Raw genomic sequence first — 11882 nt, 5'->3', positions numbered from 1 at the left:
GCTAGAGAGAGAGAGAGAGAGAGGGAGAGAGAGAGAGAGAGAGAGATGTAAAAGGAGTGCGGGGGGGACTCTGGCTGACCTGCCCAGGGATCAGATGTCTGGAGGCTTTTGAACTGACCACTGTGCGCTCTCCATGATCCGCTGAGCTTCTAAAGACCAGAAGCTTTTCTCTCAGGTCCGAGGATCGATCCTCGCCCGGCTGTCAGGAGAGCTGGAGACATTTCACTTCATTCTGTTGGACTCAATCTCCACGTCAGACTCTTCCCACTTTCTGTGTTTCTATTCACTATGAGGCATCACTATGAGACCATCGTTTTACCTGTGGCATTGTGTCTGTTTCCCATATGATTCATACAGATCTTAAAAGACGAGGGGGAGGCGCTGGAACAGAATCCAAACCTATTTTTTTTTTTTTAGATGAATAGTTCTTTCTTCTGTTGTTTAATTTTCTTTCTCTCCAAACATCATGGAGCAGACAGGAGAAACAACATGATCGTTATGTAATAGATACAAAACCTACTTTATAGATCCTCTTTGTCTGTGTAGTTTGAACTGAGACTGTTTCTTTTCTCACCGACTGAAGTCACTGAGCAGAAATTCTTGAATTGGGAAATACTGTTCAATTTTAATTCTTAAAACTTGGGGGTAAATTTAAGGCGAGATTTCATGTCACTTCCCTTATTAAATAGTTGTGTTGGAAAATCAGTTCAAATATTAAGTGATAACCTATTTTAACTGGTAATTATCTCAATGAACACTGGATGGCATTGTTGCTGTTCAAGAACCCTGCAATTTTTGCAGCAGCACTTTATAGGGGGGGGGGGACGGAGAGTTTGCTGCATGTGCCGTATCACACGTATTGTTCTTTGATTTACATATAGGGATTTAAATATTTGATATACTTCATTTTCACAAAATGTCATCCCAATCAGAGTGGGACTGATGCAAAGCACATGAAATCAGTAGATGTTTCCAGTCGAGATGGCAGAAGTCATCAGACGCTTCACCTCCCTCCACACTCCAGTCCTCCACCGGGTCGCAGTGATCAGCTCCACACTGACTGATGGTGCTTCATTAGCTGTCAGCTCCTCCTCATGAGGTGAATACATTGACTTAGCATTGCAAAGTTTTTTTTTGCAACTATAAGGTTTACCTGGTTCCTGTTTTCCTCTTTGTGTCAAAGTAAAGTGCGTGTGAAGGGATGGATGACGCGGTTAAAAATGTTATCAAACAAATATTAGTCAATATCGATAATTATCACAATGAATGTCACATTATTATTTCTTTTAAATATTAAGACTGAATTGTCCTCCTGAGGGAAGCTTGTGGTCTCTCTTTTATGAGCACATTTAACATAGAATAATTATTTCTTATACCTCCTCACCTTACCACCACATCACACAATGTGTAGGCAATATACAGCATATATAATCTTTGTCAATATTGGTGAAAATTCTACTGGGATCATTTTTTCATATTGTTTTACTGCCTAGCCCGAAGTACGTGCATGTTTTTAATTCTTAGCCTTAAAAGACGACTTCTCGACGGAGGTGGGTCCTCTCACCATCTGCTGAGAGCGAACACTTCTGTTTACACACTGCTCCCTTCAGGAACATACAGGAGCTGTCTGGCAGATCCTCCCGCAGCAGCAGACAAACCAGCTTTTCCAGTCTGGCTGCGGCGCGCCCAGCTCACCTGTGTTTTGCACCGGACACCAGACGCCGCGGGTCACGAGGAACATCACTGTCACTGCTGATGTGAGGCTGGTTTTCTAAGCTGTGGGCTATAGAGATATAAACATATGACTGCACCTGGTGAAATAAATGACTGATTTATTAAATCTTATTCATTAACCCAGCAGAGGGAAACGAGTGGGAGGATTCTACTCAGCTTTAAGTAAAGAGTAAAGGAGATGATTATATGGAAGTGTGAGTGAGTGTTATAGTGGGAAATACAGGAAACTTCCTCAGGCTAGTGATATATATGGACGCCAATCATTTTTCTCAGTGTAATGTAACTGCTCCGGCATCCATTCCAAAATCATGAGTGGAATATATTTCCTAAAATGTAAGAATTCAAACCGTCCATCTTATTTTATAACTGACTTAAGTGGTTCTCTGCAGATTTCTCTTCATGACAGGATTAGGTTTGATCAAGGCTTGTTATTCAGAGTTTATTTGAATTTTCCACCTCTGTGAAACTGAATAAATAATTCATTTTGTCCACTGAAAATCACCAGACTTGGAAATGCAAATGAGACTAATGACTAATTGTAAAACAAGTCCTCGCTCCGTCAGAATGTGGACCACGAAGAAATCAACACGCGAAACAGAAGCAGAATGTTTACCTCCGCCAAGGTTATGTGTTTGTTGGTTTGTTTGATTTTAAGCAATAGGATTGAATGGATTACCACGAAACTTGGTAGAAGGATGTGGTGTGGATCAGGAAATAACCCATTGACTTCTGTTGAATACTAGGGCAGATCCATGATTTTCACTTTCTGTAACATCAGGAGAAAAAACTAATTGATGGATTCTAATTAGAAAACAATTTTAAGGTGTGAAATTCGGTGCAGCTTGATTGAATTTAAAGGGATTTTGGGGCCTTGGCGGAAGTATGCAGTCTACTGGGAGGCATCATCGTTCTACACTGCATTACATGCTATAGTTTGTGCTGGGAAATGAAAAAAATAACAGTTTATAATAAAGTGCTTATTCCGTAAACAAAAATAACATGCTCATTAACCTACAGCTTCTGTGGCACAAACAAGATGAGAGGCTCTATTCAGGAAATAAGAAAGGTAAAGAATATCCGTCTTGCTGACGCTGCAGTGCCGGCGTCAGTGATCTCCCCTTGTTTGTGACCTCTGTCAGTTGACAGTGAAGGTCTCCAATAAGCAGCAGTGTTGGTGAGCAGCACTCACTGAACTGTCTCTTCCAATAGCGGTCGCTTCACATCCTGTTGAAAGAAACAAGCGCCTCAAATACCAATTCGGGCCCTTCCACCTAATTGTTTTCCACGCTCCGCTGAATCTGTCTTCGCCGCTGCTCTGTTCTAAAACCGCAGCACCATAACCTTCACTTTAATGGTGTTTGAATCCAGCGTTGCTTATTCCCAGCAGGTAAGTGAGACTTTTAAATTGAAAAGAATATATAAATATGTATTTTTCGGGACGGCCATGGAGGTAAAACGGTGTCACAGGCAGCATCTCCAGGGAGGGCAGCAGCAGCAGCACAGCTGTCGGAGCGGGTTCTTCTTCTTGTACCTCGCAGCCAGCTTGAACTTCTCATTAGTAACAACCACGTAGTCCTGCGTCCTCTCCACGTTGGTCTGGATGTGTTCCATGTAGGCCCCTTGCTCCTCCACCAGCATGAAAATGTCCATGAACAGGTCCCTCAGCTCCTTCATGTTGTTCTCCAGACTCAACAGCTCCTGTCAGCGGAGAGGGATTATGGGGATTAATACTGTAGATATCGGGGGGGGGGGACATTAGTCAGACCCTGAAGCTGGGGGCAGAGACAACTGCAGGACTTAAAGTACAGTAGGGAACAGACTCGGATTCAGTTATGGTAACAAACGTGCTTTCACCATATAAGCTATCAATTAGAGTTTTAATCGTTAATTAGTCAGCTACCTTGAGGCATCAATATCTGTATTTGACTTCCATACAGTTTTGTTTTATTGCCTAATGAGTCATAATGATGTTTATAGATAAATCAGAGATTCACTCTGAAGAAAGCAGACTTAACAAATCATATATGATGATGAAAAAAGCCTTTCTGGGTCAATATCATAAACTGTACATAAAGACCACTATCCAGAAGGGAAGCCCAAAAATATCCTGGTCACGAAAGCTGCTGTCCCCCCCTCACCTTGTGTCGCTGTTCGATCTCAGAGAGCTGCGTCCGTGTGATCCTGGCGTCGTTCAGCAGGTTCTCGTTGAAGACCTCCCACTGCCCCGCGGCCACCATCTCGTTCAGCTCCTCCTCCGCCACATCCCGCCCTGAAACCTCCAGCTGCCGGATGATAAAGTCCTTGCAGCGCTCCTGCTTCGTCAGCAGACCTTCGTTATACTGCAGCATTACCTGCACATAATCGTAGCAATTATAGCAAAAAAGAGAGAATATATTAAAGAAAGAGTGGGGGGGGATGAGAAGATATTGAGTCCTTTCCTATTAACATTATTTATACTAGATTCCTTGACCCTCTTAACTCTACCAGCAAAAACATAGACCGCAAAACACATTCACTGCATATTTAAAGATAGGAAAACACTGGTGAGGGGAATTTATCCAACAATTAAGTGCTTCTACCTCACTTCTCGCAATTCTATCATATCACTTTATTTTATAATTTGTATAATTCCAAATGAAAAGAAAGATTTTCTTATGCTTATGCCTAGACAGCTACCACTTAAGCTCCATTTAAAAGCAGTGCTTCAAGTACGCAGGCAACATTGACAACCTGCTGGAATTTGCGGTAGAGTGCTGAGTGCTGGCAGCGTTGGATTCTGGTGGTAACAGCAGAAGGTCCGTGCTGCTCCTCACTCCTTTGGACGTCCTTTGAAAGGGCCTCTAAACGCCGGTGGATCCTCTCGGCCTGGAGCTTGATGTCCCGCGTGATGCCGCTTTCTTTCTTCATCACACTGAAACGACGCATGGTCGCCACCAGGGTCTTCTGCTGCTGGGTGAACTTGAGGATCTGTGTGTCGTCGAGATGAGACAAAACATTCAAGGTTTTGTTTTAATCTACAGAAACTGTGTAACTTTAAAAGCTTTAAGTCATATACAGCTAGAATGACACAAGTAGCACACACTCACAAATATCAGTCCGTAAACATGTTGGATTTTTTCATTAACATTTGAGAAATGTAAATATTGGTAAGGGGCCTGTCTTACAATGTCCCTGGATCCAAACCCAGATCTGGATGTGCAACTAAATTTAAAGGTTTATTCCGTTTTTACCTTTTGTACATTTCATGGAAACCTGTTCCTTGTAATCTTGGTTACAAACCAACCAACAAACAACAGGAAAGGGCTGAAAACATCGGCGGAGGTAATTAATGCTTTTGAGCTGGTTCAGGCGGCCACCTCGAGCTGATCTACTCATGTGACCTGCTTCACTCTCCATTATCCTCCATCACACACGCCCTCCTAATTGTACGATCCAGTTACGCTGCAAAGATTGCCCATCTCTCCCTTGGCTTGTGAATGTCTCTGCTGCCGTGTGTCAGTGTGGCTGCCTGTCCATTCAGTCCCCTCCTCCACCTCACCAGCATTTACCTGCAGGCTCTACCAGGAGGGTTCAAGATATTTGCTGAAGTCAAAGCCAAGTCGCCAAACTCTGTATTTACCCGTTTATCTTTTAATGAAAGAAAACCTTCTTTTTTTTAATGACCAAAAAACAAAGTTTATCTTTACCTCTGTCTCCAGCGTTGTGATCTCATCTCGGATTTGCTGACACTCCGACAAGAAATTCTGGATGATTGGCTCCCCCTCGAACAGCACAGCCTGTGGCACCGTGACCTCGTCCACCATCGAGTCGTCATTATCACCCTCCACTGGGGGAGGGCTGGTGGTCTCACCCGCTGCCCCAGAAAACTCCCGAGCCCTCTGCTGCAGCTCTTCCAGGCGGTCTCTCATTGTGGACTCACCAGGACACCGAGCTGTTTACAGTATGTGCAGAAGACATAGTGATGAAGCATTGTGAACAGAGGATTCTGACATTAAATGACATACAATTGAAAGGGAAGTATCAGCTGATAACTTCAACGTTACAAACAAATGAAAGTTCATACCTCACTTATTACTTTGGAGCATACAGTGATGTAATTGTAAGGTAATATAGATGATTGTGAAAGTTGGCGATTCAATTACAGTCACTGATTCCATTAAGGCTCTTAACCTCCAGGAAATGGATGGGAGTCCGATTTTGTCTCTGCCTGGAAAAGGGGTCCGACATGGGGGTAGGCTGTGTTCTTTAAGCTGGCTATGCTCTCAACACTGGAAAGCCTTCATTCAGGCTTGAGTTGTATTTTTCAGTGACCTTTGCACCACGGATGTAAGAAGAGACGAGCAAGACTGAGCTAATGTTTGCTGTTGATCAGTTGTTCGGTAAACATCACTGAATGTTCAGACTGTGAGCTGCATTTAAACTGGTATGTCCAGTTTTCTACTGAATTGCAAACAAAGTAATGTGGAGGTGTTGGTTTGCTGCTGTTGAAATGTGACGATGCAGTCGGGCTGCATGAAAGAACATCAAAGAACAGTTATGCTTGTTTGGTTATTGCAATTGCACTTTTAAATTTATTGCAATTTTCAAATGTCTTGTTCCTGTCGGCTGGGGCAAATTAGCAATTTGAACCTGCACTGTTAGAAAATGTGTTTTTGTTTCCACTTATCCTTTGAGGGTCGAGAGGGTTGCTGGGGCAAATCCCTACTGACAGTGGGCGAGAGGCAGGGAACACCCTGGACAAATCACCAGCAAATCACAGGGCCAACTTACAGAGGCAAACATTCACTAACATTCCCACCTACAGAGTCTCCAATGGGCCGAACCCCAATCTTAGCCGGGGTACCTAGGAAAACTAGTCCTAACCGGGATTCGAACCAAAAACCTTCTTGATGTAAGGCCGCCGAGAACAAATTCTTTCCCACCCTAATACTCCCAAGTCCAATAACAGCTCCCTTACACTACACTTAGAACATAAATACAGAGAATGTGCAATTTGAAATGGTATCGAAATGATATACATACTCTGCATGTAAAGGGCATATTAATAATGAAAACATAATAAAACAGCTATGTACATATATTGTGTATATATATTGGCGTTAGTGGGATATTTTGGCTTCATTTCTGGATAATGGGAACAAGTGGAGACTTGTCGTTTATCTTTATATACAGTCTGTGGTATTAATATTTTACGACTTACAAGATACTGTATGTTTTTATATCAACAAAGTAGTTTACTTGTGTGAGTATTTGCGTAAATATCACTTTAAATTCAACTGTCCTTATAATCAAAGTGGCAGATCATGCTCTCTGCTGAACCCGCAAATCTATTTTTAACTTGACATGAGAAAAACAACATGAGACCGTTTATCTGCACAATCAGTCAAATTGACTCAAGTTAATTTTCCCATGGGAACTGAGTGGGGCGTGTGTGTTCAGCAACACACTAAACAAAAACACAAGAAGAAGAATAAACAGCAGGCTGCCTCTACTCTAAAACAATGACAAGTAGGAGAAGTAACCTTGATGAACAAATCTGAAAATTAAAAGTCACTAAAGCTTGAGCATGTTTTCACCTCCAGCATGTTGATATCTGCCAAAGTCAAAGTAACAGAGGTGCTGATGATAACACACACGGGAAGCAAACTCAGATTTCCTAAATTCCTTTGACAGATGAGGTGCATTCAACCACAGATTCCCATGCATTCAAGTGGGCATTCCAACATTTTTGAAAGTGCCTTAGCAACACAGGGATTTGGGTTCTGGCTCCAGACCTAATCTTTTGGAAGCACATGACTGTGTGTGTGTTTGTGAGGGGGGGGGAGTGTTTGGCTCCTGAGAAATGGAGCTTTTCAAATCACAGACTATCCTATTTCTGGATAGATTTCAAACAGGAAATACACCATTTTCTCAGCGCACTATTACAAACTTCTCAGAACTCAAATAAATCTGAAGTACCTTTGTTTTCTGGCCTGATCTCCACCCCCCCCCCCCCCCCCCCCCGTCTCTCCCTCTCCCACTCTATACCTGCCCGGCCCAGAAGAGCCGATTAAAAGGAAATTGCTCACAGGATTTGGGAGCACATTCTGTGTTGGGCCTAAGAACCTGCATGGGAGAAAGTGGAGCGTGGTCCTACCATCCATCTGCTCCCTTGTCTGTGTGTTGACATTCTCTCATGTTCATGCAAGTGGAACAGAGGAGTGCCTGAATGTTGTGTTTTATCACAGGTCACACATTTGCACTCTACATGCTGGTCCCTCAATAATAAGTTCTGCTTAAAATATTCCAAAAGTTGTGAATGTTTAACTTCTATCCACTTCTTTAAGTTCAAGGTGTACTTCCTGTTAATAGCAACATATACATCAACAGATTATTTCCCCATTCTGTTGCACATATTGCATCTATACTGTCTACCCATTGCAATTTCAAAACAGGCTTGTTACTTTTCTTGAAATGCATTTGAGAGGAATAAACATTTTTAATATTTTCCCCCTTTCCCAACGTCAAGACAGATTTCAACCTTAATGGATGGGCCAAGAAATGACACATCAAAAAAAATAACATGTGTAATAAATCATTAAAGATGTAACATACGTGGAGAAATAGAAGAATCTGCCCAAATCGCTGATAATGATGACGCAAAGTAACCAAACATTCCCCATCGCTGGCCTTATTGAAATTAAGATAAAGTTAATTCAGTACGTTGTGCACATTACATTCTGGAAAATTGTTCATGCTCACAAAACATTTCTTGTTTTAACCTGTTTTAAGTGCATCGTTTTTTTTATTTGAAGTATGAATGGCTTAAGTTAAATAGTCTAATGTGGTCTGAGTCTCAGTCAGAGATACAGCCGGTAGAAATGGGCTACAGAGGGCTAACGTTTATACTTTGAGTAAATTACCTTAACTTTAGTAAAGAGGTTGAATCTGTACTTTTACTTGAGTTATTTTTAACACAATAAAAGTACTTCTACTCGAGTAAAGAATGTGTGTAGTTTTCCCCCCTCTGGCCTTCAGCAAACATTCAGTTTAAAATGAGTTTAAAATTTTACCTTAATGCTGTTCGTACTCCATCATACGTCTGTCTGATGAGTATTCCCTCTCTTGTAATCCAAAGCGAGCTCACACATTCTTTAATGCCATCACGCCTTCCTCAGATGTTCCCCCCACATCCACCTGGTGCTGCTCAGCTGAGCGTTAAAGGTCTGAGTTCTCTGTAACGGTTGTACCACCAGCTGTGTATCAGTACAGTTAAGACTCTCACAAGCTGGGAAAGTTGTGAGGAAGTCTGGCCGAGTCCGTTGAAAGCACCTCCCCCTCCTTTTGAGAAAAGTCTCGGTATCGGCCAATGGGAAAGGAGCAGACTGAGGCTCCATTTGGTTATCTAAAGAAACGAGAGGTGACGCGATTAGGTAAATGAAGAGGGAGAAACAGAGGGAATTCATAAACCCTACCCTCAGGCCGGAGGGGGAAAAATAGAGCACAGCAAACAGAAGTGTTTTGTGTAAATGCTGAGGCCAAACAACAAGGATTGTGGTTAAGGTGTCAGCTGCAGGGCATTTGGGTTTCTGATCTGCAAAGTGCGTTTCTATGTGTGGCTTTCTGGGGTAAGCCCTCTTGGTCGAGGGGTATTGTACTTCTTAGGCTCCAGTAACTCCACTGAGTACTTTTGACAGATTTCTACTGACATACTCCCCTAAAACCCAGGCGCCTTTTCAACAAGGGAAGGGACGCAGTCACTCTCCGCTGTGCAGCATAACACGCTGTGCAATGCTGTTTGAAGTGTGGCGTCAGAGAGGGAGAGGGGGGACAAGTTTTAAAAATTAAACGATTTTGGTGCACAGGGACAATTGACCCTCAGTCCTTGTGGCGTGTATTTCGGAGGCTGGTCATTGTATGTCTGTCATTCTTCATTAATTGGGGAGAAAACATTCAGAAATTGTAGTGCAGCAGTAGTTTTCGCTCTGTCCGTTTATTAGTTAGCAGGATGCCGCGAACACTACTTGACAGATTATCACAAAACTTTGTGGAAGGATGGTTCGGGTCATGAAAGAATCCATTAAGATTTGGAGCATGATCCAGGAAATGCTCAATCTATGGCAGTGGTGAGGTGCACATGAACAAACATCCCTCTCATATGCAAAACAAAACAGTTACATAGACCAAGAGTGAAAGAAAAGTTCCTGTGTGAGAGGGAATGGCACTTTAAACTGTGATTTGGCCGCCTGCGTGGATGGCAACAACTTTATGGATGATATTGCAAGTGAGCACACGGCAAATGGCATTACCAATAAACAGCTGCAGCTACACAATGCAGGGAAAGAGCATAACACAAGATGCAAGATCTCTTATGTTATGATGAGAAGTGCAAAGACTTTTTTCTGTAAATTATGAAACTGCAGCGGTACACATTAGAAAAAGGTTGGCGGCCACAGTGCCCCAGTAATCGTGACTTATTATTACTGTGGTGACCTATGATGCACTGGAGGGTGTACTTAATGACACTCTGTATTTTAAATTCATCAGGCAGCAGTTTAAAATACATTCTTAAGCGCGATGATCCTTTTTTTTAAAGCAAAACAGGCCCATTTAATCATTGAGCTAAAGTTTGAAAATCACCAAAACTGGAATGATGAGGTTTCGCTTTGACAAATTGCTTTTCAGTGGGCGGTAGAGTGTTGCTTCTGGTAGAAAATACAAATAAAAAATGTAAAGCACATTAACCATATGATGACTATGCAAAAAGCTGTTAGTCAAGTTTATCTGTGTTGTACCAGATGCTGCTCCACGCCTGTAATAATACTGCTGTGGTGTGTTCACTGTGCGTCATCTATCCCTAATGGCACGATATTATGACAACACAGCAAAACCGTTGTCCGCGGGGGCTGGAATTCACCCTCATCAGCATCACGGGAACAAGCTAACTGTCATGTACACGAACCGGTTTCCTGCAGCTGAACACTCATCTATTATTTTCCTTGATTCACAGAGGCCCTGATGATGGAGAATTGGATGAATGAGATTCACTCTCTGTCCCTGTCACCCGCTATTTCTCAGCTTCACAAATCCTGGGTTTTCTTGTGTCAATATTTTTAATTGTTTCTACTCCGTATGTAGAATTTAAATGGGCTCCGATAGAACAACACTGGAAAAGCAATATCAACCTCTTTGCCAAAGTGTCTGCTCCCCAAGGTTGACAGCATCTCACGCAGGCCTCCTTCCTGCCTGTAAACCTGTTGCCTCCATCAAGCACTTCCAATGAACAGCTTCGGGCGTGTTAGGATTGTGTCTACCAGCTTCACTGAAGGAGGTGGAATTCGTAACAGAGAGTGTTGCCTGAGAGGCTCGACTCTGGGAAAAGAAAACTAACAATATGTGAGGAGATTGTTTGCAGTGAATGGTAGAAAGTCCAACACCAGCTGGTAAAAATTGAGTTAAGAGTAACACAGTTAAAGAACCAAATATTTCCTTCCTATGATTCTAAACTTGGGTCTAAGATTGAAACATGAATCCAGTTCAGTGCTAATATATTTTGCCGATCTACCATCCAGTGCATATTTAAATAAGCAACTCTCAATATGTCCTATGAATATAGAGATAATCTGGATGGCTGCAGTATAGGTAATTGACCAATCCTCCTTAAAACGGGAGAAAGTGGAGATGCATCGTGCGTCTTTGGTTTACAGCAGAAGTAAAATAGTGCAAAAATGCATTTAGTTAAGTCAAGTTACATATGTTGTCCTGTATTGGTTAAATATACATATTGCATATAGAGAGAAAGTATCAAAAGTCACATCTCCATGACTTGTAACAAAGTAATTACATTTTAAACTACTATACAACCGATAGACATTAAAATGCAACCAAAAGCGGTCTTCATAGTGTATGACACATGTTTTATAAAGAACATTGTTAGTTTATTTCCCACCTCTGTGCAGAGGAGTAACGTATTGACACATACCAAAGAGAAAAAGTGAGGCCGAGGGCTGAATAGAGATAAACAGTGGCATGAAAGAGAGCAGAGAAGACAAAGAACAGACAGTACTTTAACTTACACAAGCAGATGTTTAAGCAAATATTTGTGTTGACGAAGTGACTGTGACAAAAATACAAAATGTGGTACTATCGAGTAGAGTTTGTCTCACGGT

The 11882-nt window shown here is 42.1% G+C and overlaps 1 protein-coding gene across 1 annotated transcript; it reads right to left on the bottom strand.

The window, feature by feature from the left end:
• Nucleotides 1-1815: 1815 nt before the first annotated feature.
• On the bottom strand, nt 1816-9090 carry stx19 (syntaxin 19). The gene is made up of 5 exons (XM_053440559.1): nt 8787-9090; nt 5421-5665; nt 4465-4701; nt 3873-4085; nt 1816-3432 (listed from the first exon to the last, which is right to left on the bottom strand). Exons 2-5 carry the CDS (start codon nt 5640-5642, stop codon nt 3196-3198), a joined length of 909 nt encoding a protein of 302 aa, XP_053296534.1. The 5' UTR covers nt 5643-5665; nt 8787-9090; the 3' UTR covers nt 1816-3195.
• Between the last annotated feature and the right edge of the window lie 2792 nt (nt 9091-11882).

Source organism: Pleuronectes platessa, chromosome 14 (assembly GCF_947347685.1).
Source record: "Pleuronectes platessa chromosome 14, fPlePla1.1, whole genome shotgun sequence".
NCBI lineage: Eukaryota > Metazoa > Chordata > Actinopteri > Pleuronectiformes > Pleuronectidae > Pleuronectes > Pleuronectes platessa.
Note: the sequence above shows the minus strand (reverse complement) of the source record. Positions and strands in the feature narration are given on the sequence as shown.